The sequence below is a fragment of the Crinia signifera genome, chromosome 8, assembly GCF_055691185.1.
Source record: "Crinia signifera chromosome 8, ASM5569118v1, whole genome shotgun sequence".
NCBI lineage: Eukaryota > Metazoa > Chordata > Amphibia > Anura > Myobatrachidae > Crinia > Crinia signifera.
In genome coordinates, this window is record NC_139224.1 from 73213570 (window position 1) to 73239881 (window position 26312).

A 26312-nucleotide genomic window follows, 5' to 3' on the forward strand; every position below is an offset into this window, starting at 1 on the left:
TTAAGGTCATAAATCTCACAAAGCATTTGTTTAACATATGCAAAATTTGGCACAAGACAAAATTTAGTGATAGTGACTTACCCTTCAGGAGATGTGTGCTGGTGCAAATGTTGAAGACCTACAACATAAACAAGATTCCCTAGAGAAATACATCATTACTCGCAAACAAAAAAAGTTCGCTAGAGACAAATGGGACTACGACAACGGCAAAGTACACGAGAAACCCAGTAACGATTACAACAGATTCGACACCAGATCTACATACCCCACCCGTCCATGGCGTAGGCCACAGGAAGAACGGATTGAGGTCTTTAGGAATAGAGAACAATACCAACCTTACCAGAAAAGACAAAACTATGCATCTAATTATGGTAGAAGGAGGTCCAACAGGACACCCTCCTATGGAGACAATAGAAACACTAACACCTACAGACAGAGGTTACCTCCAAGGAGAGAGTATTACCCTCCTCAGACAAGAAGATACTAACCAGAATCCCCTCGTTCCCCATTGGAACGACCTTTTTTAGGAGAAAGGAGGAGAGTTGGCTTCCCCAGGTTACAAGGAGAGGAGAAATTATACACCAGAATGGATTCCCCACAAGGGAGGAAAAGATCTTTAAAAGGAGAGGATGTAGAGGAGGTCGAAGAGTCTCCAAAAAGAAAGAGACGACCATTGATACCAGAAAAGGAACCAACATCTTCAATCTATCCAAGAAGACCCTTTCAGAATCAGAGATCACAGTTTTAGAGAAGGGAATGAAATTCGCTCCTAATCAACACGTTGATCAATTCCAGCTTTTTGTCGACCTTAATAAATATATCCGTAATCTAACATTACAAAGACACTTTATTAAAAACCCCACCAAAGAGGGCCCCCTGTCCCTAGACAGGAAACCAATAGTGGCTTTGCCATCCAAGTACTACCCAGTTGAGTCCAGAGGAAGCCACATTGACATCTTCTACGAAACTGTTAAGGAAGACTTCCGATGCATAAAAAACATCAACGAAAAACACAATAGGAACCTCACACCCTCTGAACAACAAGCTTTAAAGAACCTGAAAAGACAGTGAAATCGTCATTAAAACAGCGGACAAAGGGGGAGCCGTAGTCGTCCAAAACAGAATCGACTACGTTAACGAAGCCAAGAAACAACTTGAAGACAAGTCTACATATTCGGTCATCCTTAGTGACCCCACGTTACAGTACAAAGAAGAATTATGTAGAATGTTGAGAAAAGCTCGACAGGATGAGATCATTTGCCAGAAAGAATATGAATACATGGCAGTAGAGAAACCAAGGACACCCATCTTTTACCATCTTCCCAAGGTCCACAAGGACAATCAACATCCACCAGGGAGACCTATAGTGGCCGGGATTAATTCCCTAACAGCAAACCTTTCACACTATTTGGACTTAAGACTGCAGAAGTATGTTAAGATCCAAAGGTCTTACCTAAAAGACTCTACTTGTCTACTAAGGGACTTAAAATCATTTGAGTGGTCACCAGAGTTCTACTGGCTGACGATAGATGTTCAAGCCCTGTACACTTCCATTCCCCACAACAAGGGCCTGGAAGCAGTAACCAAGATTTTATCTAATGACAACACGGTCAAACCAGAGGAGTGCAGATTCCTAACCGCAGGTATTGAGTTTATTCTATACCACAATTATTTCGAATTTGAAGGCACCTTCTATGTACAGAACAGAGGCACTGCAATGGGGACTAAGTTCGCCCCTTCATATGCCAACATCCTCATGAATGACTGGGAAGAAAACCACTTGTATGAGGGAGCAGAGTACAAATACCCCAACATTCGTTTCTATAGAAGATACATTGATGACCTCATTGTGGTATGGGAGGGAGACATACCCAGTATCGAAAAATTCATGACAGAGATACAGACAAACCCTTATAATCTAAAGTTCACCTACAAATGTGACAACAACAAGATTGACTATCTAGACATAGTTTTCGAAACCAATCAGGAAAATAAGATTACAACTAAGACGTATTTTAAAGACACCGATGTCAATAGTTACATCCCGTCAGAAAGCTGCCACCTACCACTTTGGAAGGAGAACGTTCCATACTCCCAGTTCCTTCGTATAAGGAAGAACTGCAGCTCCGATGAAACCTACTGGAGTCAATCCAATATCCTGAAAGAACAGTTTCTAGCTAAAGGCTACAAAGATAAAGCTATATCACTAGATCAGAAGAAGGCATACAGATTACCAAGGGAAACCCTGCTAGAAGAGAAGACCCAAACCCCCCACCAAGTTTACCAACAGAGGTCCTTCATTACCAGCTACAACCAGGAAAACCTGAAGATAAAGAGGTGCCTACAGAAACATTGGCATCTACTCCTCAAAGATCCGATATTGGGCCCTCATCTCCCGCAGAAACCGGCAGTCACCTTTAGAAGAGCCTCTAACCTCAAGAATATACTAGCCCCTAGTAGATTAAAACCAGTAGAGAAACCGCAACGAGAAGAAGGCTTCCTCCAAAGAAGAAACGGGATCATCCCGTGTAATAGATGCATCTGTTGTAAATTCATTGATAAAGACAGAAAATATACTTCTTTGTCCAAAGTCAAAGACGCCATCACGTGTGAATCAAACTACGTCATCTATTTGATTAGATGTGGCTGCAGCAAATTGTATGTGGGAAAGACCAAGAGAAGCATCAAGATTAGAATACAGGAACATCTGAGGAATGTCAAAAACAAGGTGCAGAACCACAGCCTTCCTCGACATTTCCAAGCGGAACATGAATCGAAGGTAGATAGCATGAAATTCTTAGTCTTGGAACATGTCAAACCAGATGACAGAGGAGGAGACAGAGATCTTCTCTTATCCAGAAGAGAGTCCTACTGGATCTTTCACCTGGACACTCTGAGCCCTAAGGGCTTAAACGAGAATATAGACATTGTCTCATTTTTGTAAAACTCCCCATTAAACATGTTAGGGTCAAGGATGCCCTCCACCACTCCCTTATAGTTGGGCTGGCAACCTAAGGTGCTAGTGCAAATGCAGTAAACTATTTGAATTGTATGTAAGCACTGTTATGTAATAACTATTGCAAAATTTGGGACACAGACTAATTAATGTATTATTTCTTAATGGACTAGATACAGTGTCTAATGGACCTACAACTGGCTTACTTAATGGACCAATAAGTGGATTTGAACACTATTATTCCTAACAGCCAGCACTAGGTGAGAAGCTTCAGGTTAATAGTTCTTACACTTCTATTTAATAGACACCTTTTTAAAGTAGGCCACTATATTCCTTAATCTTCACATTTGAAAAAACACCCACTTTCAATAAAAAAAAAAAACACTCGGCATACTACAGTGCTAATTCCCAGGACCCCATGTACTTATTCCAAAAGGATTTCACTTACAACGATTTTCACTTTAACTTCAATTATTATATTATAAGAATAGCACTTTTATAAGGTGTATTATTAGTTAGATTATGTCATTCACAGCAACTAATTCACACTGGGTGATAACCCTAGCATCAATTTATTAATATTAGATCACGATCTTATTTAGTATAATATAAGTAATAACACCCAGTGTTAAACTGGATTAACACTGTTCTAATGACACTATCAAATGTTATAGACACTAAATAGATTCACTTAATAATCCCTTACAGGCAATAGGGGCCATTAGGACTCCATCTATAGATCCCCGCGGACTTCTAACCTCCATTAACACAAAAATTGGTAACTAGGAACCTTTAGAAAGGTCCCTAGCCATATCCCAGCAGTTAGGAACAACCAGAAGCGCCGTACAGCGGCACTTCCGGCCTTTGGAACGCACTTCCGGTTGCGGTGGAACGCAATCCGGAAGTGCTGTACTCCACGGCGGCGATGCAATCCACCGCTCCGTGTGAGGGAGTGAGGGGTGATCCATCAAATGGAAATGGATCCCCCACTCCCCCACTATACCACCAATGTTAATAGGTTCTTTATAAAAAGATTTAAAGATGCCCACGAAGGGCTAGAAAAACGGACATATGGCCGCAAAGCAGGCTGGGTAATCAAGTCCCCTAAATCACATTACACCAAGATTATTAACCCTCTATATTAATGATAAACCTATAGTGGTATTTAGAATACTTATTAGATGGGAATGAATAGAGTTTGTTAAGAATCACTATATTTTCCATACTAAAACCCACACAGGAAGTGATGTCACGCTCCATCACTATATATACCTGGGCCAGGTAATGGAGTCTTTCATTCCCACTGAACCTTTGCACCAGCACACATCTCCTGAAGGGTAAGTCACTATCACTAAATTTTGTCTTGTGCCAAATTTTGCATATGTTAAACAAATGCTTTGTGAGATTTATGACCTTAATGCTATACAAGTATAAAGTTGGATTCATATGGGGGTTAACAATTAAATATAACATCTTGTAACCCTTTTTTTGTGCAATTAGCCCATATAGAGTGTCCATATGTGTAATTAGCTCATATTGAGTGTCTATATGCTGGAGTTTAAGAGTTTATATGCATTTTCTCACCAGACAGTGGTAACCACTATTCACGATCAGTTTATGACTGTTTACTGGATGCACCTTTGTTCAAGTGTATTGGTATGTATGCCAAATCTATTATTGTTTCCTTCTGCTCCACTACTGAGAGACTATATTACCAAGTACCACTCACAGTGACGTATTATATTGGAATGATAATGTATTAAATACCTGACCCACTATTGGAAGGTTATAGCTTAAACAGTTAAAGCCTAACACCTAGTGTTCACCATTAAGCAATATCCAAAAGCCTGATCTAGTGACTTAGAAGGTTATCTGATCTTAAGCATTTTTCGCAGATCTAAGGCGGTCCCTGAAGGAGGGTGTCCACCAGACAAGGGCTATCGGAACAGCCCCTATTGATTTATCAAGTTTTTATCAAGTGTTTTTCCAAACGGCCCCTATATCTGCAGGTATAAGCCCATTAATTTGTTGTACAACTTCTATATCACACCTTTCCAATTAATAAACCTTTAATTATTATCTAACAGTAGTATCCCTAAAAGGTGAACGGAATTGTTGAACTGATCAACAGGGTGAATACCCGGCAACCCTTAAACCTTAAGGTAAATGATGCAGTTCTTTATTGAACCTCCTACCCAATAAAGGGGAAAATCGCAACAGTATATGTATGCTTATACTTCTTTTATACACCCACAGCTATTTAATCACCCGTACATATACGGACTGAATAGATTATCCACTCCGCATTACTGAAGTATCAAGATCCAGATTAAAGAAGTGATTATACATCTGGAACTATGAAACTCTAATGGTATGAACATCTTTTTAAAATGATGTGAAAAGAGTCCCTCCCCTCACATACCCATTACCTTCAGTGAATCCCAATCGTTAGAGCATCCTCTAAAAAGTAATGATATGTTTATTTATCAGGTACCTTTGAATTCTTAAGGACCTAGTACTCAAACACCCGGTTGGAAGACATCTTCACCAAGATAGTAGTGGAAATTGTCCCTAAGCTTTTTTGGTATGTCAAAACCACCTTCCTAGTTCAAGTTCTCTCTAAATCCCTAGGGATCCAGAACTCTTACACTCATGTTCTTTTTCTTCTCATCACCTGTTCTCCATCTTTCTGTTAAACAACGTTTGGTACTTGTTTCCTAGCACGGCCACATATCTTGGCCATCGGGGGTAATTTGAGTGGCCTGCGACGCGACCGACGCGATGCCCCCGATTTTTCCATTGACATGCATTGAAAACAGTGAAAAATCGCGTCGGTCGCGTCGTGTGCAGCTAAAAATGCTTAAATGGTCCAGACACGATGCCCACGATTTCCCCATAGGGAACAATGTTAAATGCCTCAATTTACCCGCGATGACCACGATTTCCCATAGGAAACAATGTTAAATGGATCAATTTACCCAAATCAGCATAGGAACAATAGTAAATAGGCCAAAAAGACCCCTGAACATTGAAATGTCCCCCCAAAAGTAGTTGACGCCACCCCGCCATCAACGTGAACCCGAAGCGTGGCGAGCGCAGCGGTACGCGTCCTCCGACCTTTTCATGCCCTACTATCCACTAGGGCGTGGAGGGAGAATAGAATAGTGTGGCGAGCCACCGAGCCCGAAGCGTGGCGAGCGCAGCGAGCCCCGCGAGGGGACGCGGATACCTTCACAGGTAAACGCGTCCCTTCGCGGGCTTCCCAGGTGTCCGCGTCGCCATGGACACCTGGGAAGCCCGCAAGGGGCCGCGTATAACTGTGAAAGTATCCGCGTCCCCTCGTGGGGCTCGCTGCGCTCGCCACGCTTCGGGCTCGGTGGCTCGCTGCGCTCGCCACACTATTCTATTCTCACTCCACGCCCTAGTGGATAGTAGGGCATGAAAAGGTCGGAGGACGCGTACCGCCGCCCCTCGCGGGCTCGCTGCGCTCGCCACGCTTCGGGTTCACGTTGATGGCGGGGTGGCGTCAATAACTTTTGGGGGGACATTTCAATGTTCAGGGGTGGTTTGGGGCCATTTACCATTGTTCCCTATGATAATTTGGCTAAATTGAGCCATTTCACATTGTTTCCTATGGGAAATCGTGGTCATCGCGGGCAAATTGAGGCATTTAACATTGTTCTCTATGGGGAAATCGCGGGCATCGCGTCTGGCCATCGCACCCGATTTTTTTAGCGGCCGCGATGGCCCCGATTTTACCCCCGATGAGCGCGATTCTGATCGGTGTGGCCGTGCTAGGAAACAAGTACCCAACGTTTTGTCAATGGATTTTTGCCTACAATATTGTAAAAATGCTTTTTGAGTAAAGTCCTCTGAATTCTTTTAAATATTGCTATCAATATAGCTGTTGTTTATTTTGTCATATGAAATATTAAACTATGATTGTATGTATGTTTGTATTTATAGCGAACCCCTGATGAAGTCCCGTGTGGGGACGAAACGCGTTGGGATCGTTTTTTAAGTGCTGTTATGAAATATACCACTGAACTTTTTATGGTCTGATTCAACCACCACTGTAGTGTGGAACCAAAGACATTTTTAATAAATTTATATGAATTTTGGACTTTACCTACTTGCTTTTGTTTTGGAATTCTAACTAAAGGCTGTACAGATCTAATTATTGAAGGTCACACTAAGGGACGCCAACCCACAACTGCTATCCACATTCTCCTTGTCCCCATCCAACAGGGGTCCATGTGAGTCCGGCAGCCCTAACAAAGTTTACACCAGTATTAGTGGCGCGATAAGAGAGTCTGTTCTCCATATATATATATATATATATATATATATATATATATATATATATATATATATATATATATATATATATATATGGGGTAGATACTCATGTGCATACCGGGGCTGCACGGCTGGTTAACATTGTCATGGGTTCGATTCCCACAATGGCTCTAACTTTGCGAAATTTGTATATTCTCACCGTGTTTGCATGGGTTTTCTCTGTGTACTCTGGTTTTCTCCCACAATCCAAATATATTTTGGTAGTTAGCCTTGGCTCCCAACAAATTAACCCTAGAATGTCTGTGTGTGTGCTTGTACATGTGGTAGGGAATATAGATTGTAAACTCCACTGGGGCAGGGACTGATGTGAGTGTTCAAATATTTTCTATAAAGTGCTGCAGAATATGTGTGTGCTGTATAAGAAACTGTTAATAAATAAATAAATAATACCTTCACAATTTAATAGCAGTGGAAATAACACTCTTTAAAACTTTGATAGTTAAAATCAATTTACAGGTTGAGTATCCCTTATCCAAAATGCTCGGGACCAGAAGAATTTTGGATAACGGATTATTCCTTATTTTAGAATATTTTTATATTTATCTTGAAGTATCTTGCAGTTATGCTGTATAAACACATCAACCACATGAAATACACACAAAACATTTTTATTTGTACATAAAACAAGGTTTCAAAACATTTCTGGAACTGATCTTGAATGCTAAGAAATAATTTTCTTGAACATAATTAGTGCCAGTTACATATCATGCCCCAAGTAGTGCTGTCACAGATGTCCCCAGTAGTGCTTTTAGCACGAGATTTTTTTTTGTCACTTTCTGGAATGTATTTAGGAATAATTTGGATAATGGATATTTGGATATGGAACACTCAAACTGTACTAACAATGTCAAGTTATTAAACAATAAATATAATGTATAATAAGTGTGGCTTAATACGGTATACTTTGACAAACACACATACAACATATAATTAAATTCCTATATACTGTAGGATAGAGTTCAGTTTATAAATGTACTGTTATGCTGTTACTCCAGTCCTTTGATATTCAGGGAGACCCTACATAAAAAAGGTATCTTTGATAAAATAAATGTTCCAGTACTTAGAAATGAAATAGGTGACCATACATAGGCAATTGTCTATGTACGGTAACCTACTTCATTTCTGAAGTAGGTTACTTAACTCTCTTCTCATATATATTAATTTACTTATTTGTTTTATGTGTGTAAGTGTGTTTGTCAAAGTATAACAATATTAGGCCACACTTATTATAAACTGTATTTATTGTTTAATTACTTGACATTAGTAATAAATTGATTTGGTACTTGTATATTATCACGGCGCCTGTGAAATCGGCCGCAAATCGCATGCAAAAATCGGGTGCGATTTAGTGGCCAATTTGCGGCCGATTTTCTGTCAGTTTCTGCACACCCGCACTATCCAAGTCAGCCCGAAGCGTGATGAGTGCAGCGAGCCCCACGAGGGGATGAGGTACGCGTCCTCCCAACCTGTTCCTACCCCCACTAACCACGTTGGCGTGGAGTTGATTATAAAAAGCGTGGCGAGCCATTGAGCCCGAAGCGTGGCGAGCGCAGTGAGGGGCTCACTGCGCTCACCATGCTTTGGGCTCGGTTGCTCTCTGCGCTCGCCACGCTTTTTAAAATTAACTCCACGCCAACGTGGATAGTGGGGGTATGAACAGGTCGGGAGGACGCTTGCCACGCTTTGGGCTGACTTGGATAGGCAGGAAATCGCGGCAAATGGGCCGCAAATAGTCTGCTAATTCGTCCGCTAAATCGCATCGCAGATCGAATAGGCCGTAAATCGCCCGCAAATCGTATGCGATATCGGATGCGATATCGAATGCGATTTATATGAAATCGGGCGCCGTGATAATACACAAGTACCATTGATTTTAACTATGAAAGTTGTAAAGAGTGTTATTTCCACTTCTATTAAATGGTGATGGTGGGCACATAGGTATTTACACCATTTCTAGGTTGCATCTTTGGGCTCAGTAGTTGCTGCAAACATGCACATAGTGTAGGGAAAGACTATAATTCATCTTAGGAAATTGTAAGTTATGCTTCTTAACATGTTCATAATTTATTAACGGAAAAGTCACTGGACTAGGTCCTCTTTACACGTATAACTGGTTATTTTATCATCTCAATATGTTTCCTCTGTTTCAATAGATGCTGCTATGTACAACAATACACTGAGTCTCCCACGGCCAGCTAGTGTTCCAACAACATATGGTATGTACTAAATATGTAAACATATTAGCCATAACCCATTATACCATGAATACCTAGCCATTAGACCAGGTGTGAGCAATTATTTTGGCTAGGGAGCTACTTAACACTTCCTATAAGTATCCGAGGGCTGCACACAAAATATCTTGTACTAGTAAAAAGCCTGTGTCCAAATGATGGTGTCCCTATCTACTCCTACCTACAATCTCTCTCATCACAGCTCCCTCTCTCCAAATGGATTTTTGTGTGTGTGTGTGTGTCTGTGTGTGTGTGTGTGTATATATATGTATATACAGTCAATATACCGGCACTCCTCTGTGGCTTCTCAGTGTCCTTGCTCAGGTGCCCTCTTAGGATCTGGTTCTATGCGGCCATCCCCCAATACGAGCATATACAAGGAGGCACTCTGAGTCGGTTCAAAAAGTGAAAAAAATCTCTGGTGTCTATTAGGTGGGCAACGTTTCGGGGCTGCACCCCTTTCTCACTTGTTTAGGCATGAGAAAGGGGTGCAGCCCCGAAACGTTGCCCACCTAATAAACACCAGAGATTTTTTTCACTTTTTGAACCGACTCAGAGTGCCTCCTTGTATATGCTCGTATATATATATATATATATATATATATATATATATATATATATATATATACGGTAGGATCCCCACATCAGGAAGAAACCAAGCACGGCACTGGAGGACTTGCAAAGGTGGTTTTTTATTACCTCAACGTTTCGAGGCTGTATGCCCCGTCGTCAGGAGGAAAAGTACACACAACACCAAGCTGTTACCAGCTCACCTTATGTACCTGTGTTCCCGCCTGCATCCACCGTCCTCCACGCCTCCAATCACTGATCTGCACCCAGCTGGAGTGGCGACATGAGATGACATCAGCGCCAGCTTCCAGCTGATTGTTGCTAGGCAACCGGGTAAACAGAACTGCGAGCCGGGGCGGTGGGCGTGTGTTAGCCTGCAGAGAACTCACGGTTGCACAGGAAATCAAATACATACAAATAAAAACATATACATACATTTAAAATACATAAATATAAAAGTGGGCACATAATTGCAGTGTGCCTAAGATAAAGCATATATAGCAGAATAAAAGTACAGAAATAAACGTACAGTTAACCCATCTGACCAATATCGCAGTGTGTGTATGCATCTCTTTACATCAATGTACTCCACATGATTCTCTCATTCAGTCCTCTAGGACAAACAGTATCCAGCTTGTGGATCCACATAGCTTCTAACTTCAATAATTTTTTTGTTGCGATCTCCCCCACGTATGCTTTCAGGTATCTGGTCAATAATCATATACCGTAAGGTGCATAATTGGTTATTATGCTGTTTAAAGTGCATAGCGACGGGTTGGTCGCAAGTTTTACCTAATAAGGCAGCTTTAATAGAGGAGCGGTGGAAGGCCATCCGCTCCTTAAACTTTCTAGATGTCTTTCCCACGTAATAAAGTCCACAAGGACAAATAATAATATACACAACGTAACGTGAGTCACAAGAAAGAACATGCCTAATTTTAAATTTAAAGCCAGAGTGTGGGTGTTTGAAACTTTTTGCTGCAATCAAGTATCCACAGGTTACACAATTCGGGCATTTATAACACCCAGGTTTTTTCATAGTTACAGCGGAATCAGTTTTAAATCCACTGATATCCGCATGAACTAGCATATCGCGTAAATTCTTTACTAATATATATATATATATATACATACACACACACAGGTTGAGTATCCCGTATCCGAATATCCGTTATCCGAATTATTCCGAAAACCATACATTCCAGAAAGTGAACAATTTTTTTTTTTTTTTGCTAAAAGCACTACTGGGGACATGATATGTAACTGGCATTACTGGGGACATCTGTAACAGCACTACTGAGGGAATGATATGTAACTGGCACCATATATGTACAAGACAATGATTGCTTGGCATTTAAATTCAGTGCCTGAGATTGTACACAAACTTTGTTTCAGGTTTTGAAACCTTGTTTTATGCACAAATAAAATATATATTTGTGTTTATTTCATGTGTTTGATGTATATGTACAACATAAATGCAGGATACTTCAAGATACATCATTGAAATATTAAAATATTCCGAAATACGGAATAATCCGTTATCCAAAATTCCAAAATTCTCCTGGTTCCAAGCATTTTGGATAAGGGATACTCAACCTGTATATATATATATATATATATAGAGATGAGCGGCAGGCACTTTTTCGGGTTTTGGTTTCTGATCTGGATCTCCCTTCGTGTTTTGGATCTGGATTGGTTTTGGCAAAACCACCCTTGCGGGTTTTGGTTTTGGATCTGGATTTTTTTTGGAAAAATGCTAAAAATTACTAAAAGAACAGAATTTGGGCCTGTTTTTGCCCCTAAAGTGTTATTGAGCTCAATAACGTTAGTTTCCACTCATTTCTAGTCAATTTTGATCACTTCAACAGCTCACAAAATTGTTTTCATTTACTGTAGTTGGCCCAATTTCCCCTGTATGAGTTTCCTGCGCAGCCGCCGGTCTGTGCAGAGACTGACTTCTAATCTGCGGCAAGTGTTTATCTGTTCTGATCAGTTTAAAATCTAATAAGACCCCTATCTGTCGTGATCAGGTTTATGTACTCTGGAAACATTACCTGTTGCCTCCTTATCCATCACCTAATGGGTGGAGGGGAGGGGGGTAATTGGTGGCAGATAATCGAGTTCCTCCACCTCTCTAGGACCCCTGGTTTGGAGATCCCTATCTAGTCTACCCTTATAGACCCCTATCTAGGTTGTGAGGTCTATCAGTCTGCAACATCTGTCACCCAAATTACCGCTAAGGTTAATTTGTTTGATATGACTGGCTAGGCGTGTGTTCCCTTACCTCCCTCACCACTTCACATCTTCACGTGTGTCCCTCCCGAAGCCGCACACTCGGTCTAATTGGATGACCATCCCCAGCTGTTTGGACTTCCTCTCCCCACCATTCATCCATCATATCCCAAAAAAATATTAATTTCTCCAAGGAGCCAAAAAAAGACGAAAAAAGAGCAAGAAAAAGATTTGCTGGGGCTCTCCCACCCAGCCATCCATCCTGGACATCCCATCCAAAAAAGAAGTACGATAGGAATGGATAAGACCATGGATGTCCATAAGGACATATTTTCGCTGGACACAGGATATATGCCGTCACACAATGGTTACATGTCACACTGGACACAGGATATATGTTGTTACACTGGACACAGGATATATGTCACACTGGACATTGGATATATGTAGTCACACTGGACACAGGATATATGTCGTCACACTGGACAATGGATATATGTCACGCTGGACACTGGATATATGCCGTCACACAATGGTTAGATGTCACACTGGACACTGGATATATGTCGTCACACTGGACACAGGATATATGTCGTCACACTGGACACAGGATATATGTCACACTGGACACTGGATATATGTCGTCACACTGGACACTGGATATATGTTGTCACACTGGACACTGGATATATGTCGTCACACTGGACACAGGATATATGTCGTCACACTGGACACAGGATATATGTCACACTGGACACTGGATATATGTCGTCACACTGGACACTGGATATATGTCGTCACACTGGACACTGGATATATGTCGTCACACTGGACACAGGATATATGTCACACTGGACACTGGATATATGTTGTCACACTGGACACTGGATATATGTAGTCACACTGGACAATGGATATATGTCACGCTGGACACAGGATATATGTCGTCACACTGGACAATGGATATATGTCACGCTGGACACTGTATATATGCCGTCACACAATGGTTAGATGTCACACTGGACACTGGATATATGTCGTCACACTGGACACAGGATATATGTCGTCACACTGGACAATGGATATATCTGTCACACTGGACACTGGATATATGTCGTCACACTGGACACAGGATATATGTCGTCACACTGGACACAGGATATATGTCGTCACACTGGACACAGGATATGTCGTCACACAGGACACAGGATATATGTCGTGAGTGACTCGTGACACTGGATAAGATATAGGCCGTCACACTGGACACAGCCCCTTGTATTACTGCAGCCCCTGTACACAGTGTACTACTCAGCAGCACTGCATCCCCTGCATGTGAGCACTGCAGCACTGAGTTAGTTAGTTAAATCACAAAAAACACAGGGTTCAGGGCTAAATAAATCACAACACAGGGCTTAGGGCTAAATAAATCACAACAGGGCACGGGCCACAGGACAGCCCCTGGACAGTGGACACTGCAGCCCCTGCGTGTGAGCACTGCAGCACCTAGTTAGTTAAATCACACTACAGGGCTCAGGCCTATAAACAGTTACTGACTCTCATTACAAGTCTACAACACAGGGTAGTGAGGGCACAGGGCAGGTCACAGAGCACAGCACAGCACCGGGCAGTGAGGGCACAGGGCAGGTCACGGAGCACAGCACGGAGCATATGGCACGGAGCACAGCACAGGGCAGTGAGGGCACAGGGCAGGTCACGGAGCACAACATGACGTTCGGCCTCGTTATTGGTCCGGAATTCAGGCGGGAACTCCCGAGCCGACTCGGATCTGACCCGGATCCCCGATATTCGGATCTGTCGATCTCGGGGATCCGGACCCGCTCATCTCTAATATATATATATTGTCTAGTGTGAGGTGTAACAGTAGTGAAACACGTAAATTCGTGACATAAACAATGATGTAACAAAACTGAAAAAAAACCACTCCAGAATTTGTGCTGTCGCCAGAGGTCATCAAGGTTGTCCTAATTTCCATTGGACAGAAAAGTACATGTGCAAAGTGGTATGGACTCTGCGCCTTCAGTGTTTCTTTTAAAAAGACAGTTGGTGATGTGACAATCCTTCTAATGGTATTATGTTATGCGTACCAGCAAGCAGTGGAAGATTCACATGTAGCAGTGTCTCACTCTTGAATGGGTCTCCCTCGTTCCTCTCTGTCCATCTCAATAGCACATTTCAGACATGAGGGAAGTTACACAGTGTGTTATCATTTGTCCCAAAAGAGATAATTAAGTGACTTTTGTGGGGAGATTATTAATATTATAAGTGCTTGTGCATGAAAAATCAGTTGGTGAACTACGCCACCTTGTGGTTAGGTTTAAATGCACATGGTGATTACCTTGTGAAAAAGGCAAATTGGTTTAAATATCATGAAACTCACGCTAGGATCATGTGTATCCAGGTGAGGTTTCCGGCAGGTGTCCTCCAAGATCCTTAAAACCAAAAAATTCTCCCAATGTGGGAAGAACTCATAGCGTGATATTGTCTTGTAAGAAAAACCATTTATTTAAACAATACCAATAGATTATAAAAAAATAGATAGTAAATAAAAAACAGTATAGATGGACCCGTACATTAGCAAAGAATATTCAATAGCTTATCTGGTTATGGTGCCAGCGGGGGATGGAGAGAGGATGGCCCAACCGGTTTCGTCCCTTTAATCCATAAAATGGGACTTCATCAGGGGTTAGAGATGAGGTGACAGGATAAGAGGGGGTATAAATAGGTACTGGCATTAGCCTTTAGTGACTGGCGTCCGGAAGTGTGGACTGCGCATGCGCGCGTGTCCCGCGTTGCTATAGCAACGCTCGGGACTTGGTTACCGGTAAACTGGTGTATGTGCTCAATTTGCTTTTTTCACAAGGTGATCACCATGTGCATTTAAACCTAACCACAAGGTGGCGTAGTTCACCAACTGATTTTTCATGCACAAGCACTTATAATGTTAATAATCTCCCCACAATAGTCACTTAGGGGGTTATTCTGTTTGGTGCGGTGGGACCGTACGCGGTCGGATCAGGCTTTTTTTTTTTCATCTGCGCATGCGTAGCTTACGCAATGCGCATGTGCAGCGACCTCACACCGCTCAAGGATGGGTCTCTCCGTGCGCAAAAAACCTGTCCGGAAGAGCACGGTCATTGTGGGCAGCATGTTGGCGTTTTTAGGGGAGCGGCCGGAATAATGAGGAAAACTGGGCGTAAACATGGGCTTACACGGGGTGTGCACACAAAATGCACGGTGCCACAACCGCCTCAATCGGCGAACACGCCGTGCATTTTGGCACAAAAACAGGCGGACGCCAAAGAGTGCTCATGACCACCGCTAGAGATACCGCATGAGAGCGGACGCCTGACTCTGCTAATTAATGCTGATTACTACTCAAACACATACACCTAAATGTAATAAGCAATGCTGCATGCTATTAAGTGAAAACCATTATTTCACTACCTGCAAGCCACACACAGCCCTCAAACACATTAGAAGCATATCTTTCTACACTTCTCAACATGCAAAGGTTGGTTTAATTTTAGGTAAGATTCATTCTAAGACCTGCTTATATATGTCAAGGTAGTTATTTTATAACCATCTACACCCATTCAGTAAGTGTTTTTGTATACTTGTAAAAGCAGGACACTCAATTCGCAGAAGTCGACATGTGTCAACTTTTTCACTGTAACACAAACAGCCACAAAGAGCAACAAGGATGTTTTTGGACTCAATTTCTACTTGCACTGTGGCGTACGCTCTGATGTACGCCAGGTATCGGTGGCTAAGAGGGAGATCCGTCCGTGCACGGTGGCGTACGCTCAAGTGAACGCCACTCCCCATTGTCTGTGTTTGTGAACGTCCGTGTGCGGCTGTTCTGTGGGCGGACTTACGCTCACCGTGAGCATGCCGAAAACACACTGTGTGACGGACCATACGCACGTTTCACCGATCCGAACAGAATAAGGCCCTTAATTATCTCTTTTGGGACAAATGATAACACACTCTCCGTGTAACTTCCCTCATGTTTGAAATGTGCTATTGAGGAACGAGGGAGACCCATTCAAGAGAGAGACACTGCTACATGTGAATCTTCCACTGCTTGCTGGTACGCATAACATAATACCATTAGAAGGATTGTCACATCACCAACTGTCTTTTTAAAAGAAACACTGAAGGCTCAGAGGCCATACCACTTTGTATATATATATATATATATATATATATATATATATATATATATATATATATATATATATATATATATATATATATATATATATATATTAGTAAGTCCTGATTCAGAAACCAGAGAGGGCACTCACCAAACTGCAGGTAAAAAGTTGCTTTTTAATTAGAATAGCATGGTCGACGTTTCGACCCCCAGAGGGCCGTTTTCAAGACGAGGTACAATTTTTCAGATGTTACACCCAGGTAAGCCAAGCATGCACTGAGTCTGCCAAATGCTCCATATATACCATAGCCAATCAGGAATGAACTCCCACTAATTAATTATTCATCAGGTGCATACAACAACCCTGATTGGTCACAGTAATACAACTGTGCCTGTGAGGCGAATCAACAGCCAAACCCCATCTAGCCGTAAGATAATAACCAACATAACAACATATAACATACACACACAAAGATACTGAGGTATACTACCATAGCCGCCGGGATCATGTTAGTAAGCAAACTGTGACCGCGTTACCGGTGTTCAGGGCCGCACGCTGTCACATACGGCACCCGGACCTGGAAGTATGCGTCCCAGCTGCGTTCCACCCGTCCCGGACGGCGGATTGGGTAGTGCAGTCAGCTGGTCTGAGTCACGTGGTGTGCGAGGTCCCAGCATGAGTGCTTGCGGGCCACCTGCGTGTCAGCGATATTAACCTCAACAGGGTCATCACAGCGTGACAAATAATTTGTATTAGAATGTTCAAAAAGGACATACTTATAAAGTAAAAACAAACAACATGCAACATATACTTATTGGTTAGCTCCTACCAACACAAACGGTGGATTAGAGGATAAGGTCAGCTGATGCACTATGTCCCAGCGTGAATGCTTGCGGGTCAGCTGCGTGTCAACAATGGTTATGTTTGTAGCCATAGTTAGAGCAAAATTCCTTAGATCATTGCTTACAATCGGACATACTTATAAAATAAAAACAAACAACATATAACACATATTAATAGGAGTGAACCTATCACTCACTATATCCGATCACTCCTCAATGAGCGTTAGTAACCATTGGCAACATGCATACCAGGAAATAAAAATGGCAGTGGGGAGGCTGTATGAATTCACCCACGGGGGTTTTTTTCTCTAAAGGGGAATAGTTGAAAGCTTAGGGAGCTATGATATATTAACTACGCAAGGTATAGATGGATGCAAATTGGCAATATATACAAAATAATCACATCAAAAGCAGGAATTGTAGAAAAAACAGTGCACAAAGTGCAGCAAATATGTACATTAAAAAAATCCTATATGGCCCCCCAGGTGCCCACAGATAAACTGTGGCGAACAGTGGAGGGTCATGAAGGATATATCTCCAGACATGTTGCATACTAAAAGACTCGTTACTGCAAAAAGACATTTAAGGGGTTGTTCTCATTCAACCCATTGGGGTCAATGGTATTAAGCGTGAATATCCAACGTGCTTCCTTTTTTTTAAGGATTAATTCTCTGTTGCCACCTCTTGGTAGTTTAGGCACATGGTCTATTAGCATACACCGAAGGGTTGAAGTCTGGTGCTTGAATTTAAGAAAGTGTCGAGCAACCGGTTTGTCAGAGTTGCCTGTTTCGAAGGCAGATCTTATGGACAGTCTATGATTCGCCATCCGGTCACGAAAATTACGTGTCGTTAGACCGATGTAGTACAGTCCACATGGACACGTGAGCATATAGATCACGTGATCCATGGTGCAGGTGAGTTTATGCTTAATTTTAATTTTCTTGCCCGAATGAGGATGTGCAAAAAATGATCCAGTTACCATGGCTCTACACGTGGTGCATGATGTGCACCTGAAACAGCCCATCTTATTACTTCTGAGCCAGGAGTAGGTGGTGGGTGAAGGTTGAACCAATGGGCGCATCAATAGTTGTCGCAGGTTAGGTCCCCTCCTATATGCACACATGGGCGGTGGTGTCCGCTCAAGTTTAAGTGCTGGATCTGAAGTCAGCAGTGGCCAATATTTCTTGATGATTTTATTGGCAGTATTGGACGTATGATCATAGGTGCTTACGTATGTCATCCTTCCTTTACTTTGTTGGTGTTGTTCAGGATGGTGGGTCTCCGCATGTCTAGTATACGCTTTGTTGATACATCTGTCAACCGTTGTGGTGGTGTACCCTCTCTGGAGGAATCGATCCCTCATTTCATTTATTTGTACTGTGGCTTGTTCAGGGGAGGAATTGATCCTAAGGACCCTTAGAAATTGAGACACGGGGAGACTCTCTTTGAGCGTGGTAGGGTGTTGGCTGGTTGCTCTCAATAGAGTATTCCGGTCAGTCTCTTTTTTGTATAGAGTTGACCCCAATCTGTCACCGTCACGGAATAGGGTGACATCAAGAAAGTTCATTCTTGTTTTATCAATATTAAACGTGAATTTGACTGGTTCATTTAGGGCATTCAGAGATTCTATCATGTACACAAATTCCACCCTGGTGCCTGACCACAGAATAAAGATATCATCTATATACCTAAAAAATCTCTGTATTTTATCACCACATGTGTTGTAGATATACTTGTTTTCAAAGGCAGCCATATAGATGTTGGCAAATGCCGGCGCGATGTTACTACCCTTCGCGGTCCCATTACATTGACCACAGTATTGGTTACTGTAGGTAAAGTAATTCTTGGTCAAGATCATGTTTATCAAAGATAACAAAAAATCTATTGGTGGTTTGGTGTGTGCAGATGCCTGGAGACTTTTATAAATTTCATCCATCCCAGCCATATCATATATACATATATAAACTTGTAGTTAGGCCGGGCACAGCATCCCATAAACGTTGCTTGTTGGGTGCCTTCGTCAATGAGTTATGTAGACTTTTTTGGTGATGGATACTGTATATATATATATATATATATATATATATATATATATATATATATATATATATATATCTCCTATATATTTGGCTACATCTGTCACTCAAAGTGGGTGTCTGTGTCTATAACGCTCTGTTCCTGGACTTTCCTCTTAATGTGTGATTGCCTTCATCTGTGCTGAACACCTTTCTGAGAAATTAACCTGTTTAAAACAGGTGATGGCAATCATACATTAAGGGGAAGTCTAGAAACAGAGCATTGTGTCCCTCCTGGAGAGGGTCATGTTGGGAGGTATGTGACAGAGAACCAGCCCAGTGAGCCCACAGACAGTGCCAGACACCCACTGCCTTCCCATGTTGCCCAGCACTGCTACTCCACAGCCACCAGGTGAGCACCCCCCTCCCGCGATTTGCGGCAAAACTCCCCCCCCCCCCCCCCCCCCCCGCGCGCCCCCCCCCTCCCGCGATTCGCGGCAAAAACACCCGCTCCCCCGTGACCCCCCCTACCGCGATTCGCAGCAAAAACACCCCCGCGACCCCCCTCCCGCGATTCGCTGCAAAAAGAACCCCCCGCGACCTCCCTCCCGCGATTCGCGGCAAAAAGAACCCCCCCGCGACCCCCCCTTGCACGATTGGCGGCACCCCCCCTGCGACCCCCCTCCCGCGATTCGCGGCACCCCCCCGCAATTCGCAGCAGCCCCCGGATTAAATGGCACATCCAAAACACTGACATGGCTATGGTCGACAATGAAAAAGGTTGACATGAGTTTTTGAAGATTTATTTTTAATTTTTTTAATTTTGTCATATTCATTGTCATGTGTCGACATGGACACCAATGAAGTGGCACACTTATGTCAACATTTACATGTGTTGACCTTTCTGTGTTGATTTTTTCTTGTGGCGATTCGCGTCACACCCCCCCGCAACCCCCCCTCCTGCGATTCGCGGCACCCCCCGTGACCCCCCACCTCCCGCAATTCGTGGCAACCCCCCACCGGAACCCCTGTGAACCCCGCCCTCCCGCGATTCGCGGCACCCACCCCCGCGACCCCCCCTCCCGCAATTCGCGGCACCCCCCCCCGTGATTCGCGGCAGCTCCAGAATTAAATTGCACATGGAAAACACTGACATGGCTATGGTCGACAATGAAAAAGGTTGACATGAGTTTTTGAAGTTTTTTTGTCATTTTTTGAATATTTTCATATTCATTCTCATGTGTCGACATGGACACCAATGAAGTGCCACACTTATGTCAACATTTACATGTGTTGACCTTTCTGTGTTGATTTTTTTCTTGTGGCGATTTGCGTCACACCCCCCCACCCCCCCCCCCCCACCCCCACTCACGCGATTCACGGCACACACACACACACCTCCCTTGCGATTCTCGGCACCCCACCCCGTGACCCCCCCTCCCGTGATTCACGGCACACCCCCGCGACCCCCCCTCCCATGATTCGCCGCAACCCCCTCCCCGTAACCCCCCCTCCCGCGATTCGCGGCACCCACCCCCGCGACCCCCCCTCCCGCAATTCGCGGCACCCCCCCGCGATTCGCGGCAGCTCCAGAATTAAATTGCACATGGAAAACACTGACATGGCTATGGTCGACAATGAAAAAGGTTGACATGAGTTTTTGAAGTTTTTTTTTCATTTTTTTAATGTTTTCATATTCATTCTCATGTGTCGACATGGACACCAATGAAGTGCCACACTTATGTCAACATTTACATGTGTTGACCTTTCTGTGTTGATTTTTTTCTTGTGGCGATTTGCGTCACACCCCCCCCACCCCCCCCCCCACCCCCCAACCCCCACTCCCGCGATTCACGGCACACACACACACACCTCCCCCGCGATTCTCGGCACCCCACCCCGTGACCCCCCCTCCCGTGATTCACGGCACACCCCCGCGACCCCCCCTCCCATGATTCGCCGCAACCCCCGCCCCATAACCCCCCCTCCCGCGATTCGCGGCACCCACCCCCGCGACCACCCCTCCCGCAATTCGCGGCACCCCCCCGCGATTCGCGGCAGCTCCAGAATTAAATTGCACATGGAAAACACTGACATGGCTATGGTCGACAATGAAAAAGGTTGACATGAGTTTTTGAAGTTTTTTTTCATTTTTTTAATGTTTTCATAATTATTCTCATGTGTCGACATGGACACCAATGAAGTGCCACACTTATGTCAACATTTACATGTGTTGACCTTTCTGTGTTGATTTTTTCTTGTGGCGATTCGCGTCACACCCCCCCACCCCCCCCCCCGCAACCCCCACTCCCGCGATTCACGGCACACACACCCCCCGCGATTCTCGGCACCCCACCCCGTGACCCCCCCTCCCGTGATTCACGGTACACCCCCGCGACCCCCCCTCCCATGATTCGCCGCAACCCCCGCCCCATAACCCCCCCTCCCGCGATTCGCGGCACCCACCCCCGCGACCACCCCTCCCGCAATTCGCGGCACCCCCCCGCGATTCGCGGCAGCTCCAGAATTAAATTGCACATGGAAAACACTGACATGGCTATGGTCGACAATGAAAAAGGTTGACATGAGTTTTTGAAGTTTTTTTTTCATTTTTTTAATGTTTTCATAATTATTCTCATGTGTCGACATGGACACCAATGAAGTGCCACACTTATGTCAACATTTACATGTGTTGACCTTTCTGTGTTGATTTTTTCTTGTGGCGATTCGCGTCACACCCCCCCCACCCCCCCCGCAACCCCCACTCCCGCGATTCACGGCACACACACCCCCCGCGATTCTCGGCACCCCACCCCGTGACCCCCCCTCCCGTGATTCACGGCACACCCCCCGCGACCCCCCCCCTACCATGATTCGCCACAACCCCCGCCCCCGTAACCCCCCTCCCGCGATTTGCGGCAACCCACCCCGCGACCCCCCTCCTGCGATTCTCTGCAATCCCTCCCCTCCCGCGATTCGCAGCATCCACCTCCCCCACAACCCCTCCTCCTGCAATTCGCGGCACCCCCCGCGACCCCCCCTCCTGCAATTCGCTGCACCCTCCGCGACCCCCCCTCCCACGATTCGCGGACACCTAAGTTGCAATACAGGGCATCTTTCATACAATTCTAACCATATATCTCATATACAAACGTTCACAAATTAAGGGGGCGCAGCCCCTTACGACGGTGTGAAGAGCGCCCGTAGGGCGCGATGAATCACCTAGTATATATATATATATATATAGTGAGGAAGGAGAGCGTCACTCCGGGACTTGTTGATAAATCAGGTGTAAGCTTTATTTAGCGTTATGTCAACGCGTTTCGGGTATAACCCGTCGTCAGGACAATAACGAATCGTGTAAAAACAGTGTATTATATACATACCAGCGTGTGGGTGTTCCCCCTCCGTCTGGCGGTCCTCCATCCCGGTCATTGCTCTGGCTTCCAGGTTGTTGCCCGGAAGTGACGCTTCTCCGGTGGTGGAACGCAAACCAGTGGCCGGGGGAACGCTGTAATTCAAAAGTGATGAAACTTTATTAAACACATAACATTGTCTTACAGTGCTTATCTCAATTCCTATTGAAGTCAGCACTAGCGCTGCGTGACAACTATGCATATTATTAAAAAGTGATACAGAACTGTGTGTTAGCATTCATGTTTTAGTTAATGTGGCATCTAGTCATTCATGAAATATTTTTAACCCTATGTAGACATGTTGTCTACTGTGAAACACATCACTCTTCTAGTGGAATAATCTATTCAATGAAAATGGTATTTTCTGTGAACGACCTAAATGGTGCAGAGCATAAATTAATAAAAATAATAATTAAAATAAAAAAATAAAAAATATAAGCCATATTTATTACCTTCAACCTAAATTTGGGTTAAAGCGAGACTGGTATTAATGTAATATATTGGGACATGGTTCTTATTGTCCCTAATTTTAGTTTAGTGCATAGACTGAGTCAGTGCAGATACTAAATGGAATAATTACAAGACAAAAAATATACATGCAATATAATCAATAGGTGAAAAAAATTAAAAATGTGAGTGGAAAAACTAAATGGAAACGCTAGATCTTGTGGAACATGGCCCCAGTTTTAAGGATGATGTTGTCTATTAATCACAAAAAACAACTGTAATTGATGGCTTCATTCAAGCCCTTTGGATTAACCGTTTGCAGTTTGAAAATCCATTCACACTCACGTCTTAATAACAATTTATCCCTGTCCCCCCCTCTGGTAAGGGGTGGGACATGGTCTATCATGCAGTTTCTTAGCCCTGCCATGTTATGGCGTGCCTGTGCGAAGTGGCGGGCCACCGCCTGTTCGCTGTTTCCTGTTACCAAGGCAGCTTTAATGGCAGCCCTGTGTTGGGCCATCCTTTCTTTGAATTGTCTTGCTGTCTTGCCCACGTAGTTTAACCCACATGGACAAGACAGCAAGTAGACTACATAACGGGAACTGCATGTTAGTGGGTATCTGATTTTGAACACCGTACCCTCATGCGGGTGTGTAAATTTCCAATGCAGAAAGGATGGCATTAAAACAACTTGGGACCAGAGATGACATCACAATAAGGGGAGCAGACAAAGGAGGATCAATTGTCATCCAGGACATTTCGGATTACCGAGTATAATGTGATAGACAACTATCAGATATTAACACCTACCTGCCCCTCCAAAGAGACCCCACATCACAATATTTGGAGGAACTCAATATCATCCTCAAGAATGCTGTGGATAACCAAGTCATCACCAAGGACACTAAAACACGTCTCTTAAGGACAACCCCCCAAGTCTTACTATTTTATACATTGCCGAAGATTCATAAGGATGCACAGAGACCCCCTGGTCGCCCAATCATCTCGGCCAGGGGTTCTCTGTGCGAGCCTTTAGCAGTCATGATAGATTTCCACTTACAGGCATGTACAGTATACAGAATACAGACACGTATCTGAAAGATACTACAAGACTGTTGCAGAAACTTGAGACCTTTTCACAGGTTAAAGATGGCCTCATTCTAGCATGTATTGATGTTAATAATTTATATACATGTATCCCGCACCAAGCGGGATTGGAGGCGGTTCGATCTTTGATTACCAATAACACTCATTATAAAGGTCCAGATATAAATTTTTTAATTGAAATTCTGAAATACACATTGACCCATAATTATGTCATGCACGATAAAAAATATTTTAATCAAAGCAAGGGTTGTGCAATGGGTTCTGCGGCGGCACCGGTCTATGCCAACTCATTCATGTACCAGGTTGAAAAACAAATCTTTTTTACCAACCCAGAGATTCATCGATGTATCGATCTGTATCTTCGATACATCGATGATATTTTAATATTCTGGTCCGGCCCCAAAGAGACTCTTATTGATCTTTTAGAAGCACATAATGCATCCTCTAGCCCAGTGAAATTTACTTATACGTTGGACACTGAAATTATAAATTTTCTTGACGTACAAATTCGGATTGAACAAAGAAAAATTTTCACCCAGTTATATTCTAAACCAACTGATAACAAATAACGTGCTGCACTACAACAGTTTTCATCCGATTCACACTAAAGCAGGGCTCCCCTACACACAGTTCCTGCGAGTTTGCCGAATTAACAACAATATCGACACTCGCAATAAACAACTGGCAGACATGACCACCAGATTCGAACAGAGAGGGTACCCCAAAAAAGAACAGACCAGAGTAAAAGCATGTAACAAATCCCGGCAAGAACTACTGCAAAATAAAATGCCCAATCCTAAAAACACTAATACCACCACATGGGTTACTCAATACTCCACACAAACCCCCAAATTGGTCAATAGGGTTAAATCCTTATGGCCGATAGTGAACACAGACCCCAAATTAAAAAGTTTACATCAATCTAAACTCATGCCGAGTTATAAAAGGGGTCCAAACATCCGGGATCTTGTGGTGAAGATGGATATTAGCGACAAACCCCAAAAACAAATTGAGCATTTTCTAACCAGAAAACCGGGTTGCTATAGATGCACGGGATGTGCTACCTGTGGATATTTAACCACGGGGGATCAAATTACACACCCGCATGAGGGTACGGTGTTCAAAATCAGATACCCACTAACATGCAGTTCCTGTTATGTAGTCTACTTGCTGTCTTGTCCATGTGGGTTAAACTACGTGGGCAAGACAGCAAGACAATTCAAAGAAAGGATGGCCCAACACAGGGCTGCCATTAAAGCTGCCTTGGTAACAGGAAACAGCGAACAGGCGGTGGCCCGCCACTTCGCACAGGCACGCCATAACATGGCAGGGCTAAGATACTGCATGATAGACCATGTCCCACCCCTTACCAGAGGGGGGGACAGGGATAAATTGTTATTAAGATGTGAGTGTGAATGGATTTTCAAACTGCAAATGGTTAATCCAAAGGGCTTGAATGAAGCCATCAATTACAGTTGTTTTTTGTGATTAATAGACAACATCATCCTTAAAACTGGGGCCATGTTCCACAAGATCTAGCGTTTCCATTTAGTTTTTCCACTCACATTTTTAATTTTTTTCACCTATTGATTATATTGCATGTATATTTTTTGTCTTGTAATTATTCCATTTAGTATCTGCACTGACTCAGTCTATGCACTAAACTAAAATTAGTGACAATAAGAACCATGTCCCAATATATTACATTAATACCAGTCTCACTTTAACCCAAATTTAGGTTGTAGGTGATAAATATGGCTTATATTTTTTATTTTTTTATTTTAAATATTATTTTTATTAATTTATGCTCTGCACCATTTAGGTCGTTCACAGAAAATACCATTTTCATTGAATAGATTATCCCACTAGAAGAGTGATGTGTTTCACAGTAGACAACGTGTCTACATAGGGTTAAAAATATTTCATGAATGACTAGATGCCACATTAACTAAAACATGA

General features: G+C 43.4%; 1 protein-coding gene and 1 long non-coding RNA gene across 2 annotated transcripts in view; both read left to right on the plus strand.

Annotated features, from left to right (window-relative positions):
• DDR2 (discoidin domain receptor tyrosine kinase 2) overlaps positions 1 to 26312 on the plus strand; it is a 589808-nt gene that overhangs the window by 355549 nt on the left and 207947 nt on the right. The window contains exon 9 of the mRNA XM_083156673.1: positions 9469 to 9531. Within this exon, the coding sequence (XP_083012799.1) occupies positions 9469 to 9531 (63 nt within the window). The remainder of the gene's footprint in view (positions 1 to 9468; positions 9532 to 26312) is intronic.
• Positions 4145 to 4965, plus strand: LOC146026215 (uncharacterized). The gene is made up of 3 exons (XR_014454387.1): positions 4145 to 4293; positions 4544 to 4612; positions 4852 to 4965. It is a non-coding gene; the product is annotated as an uncharacterized LOC146026215 (long non-coding RNA).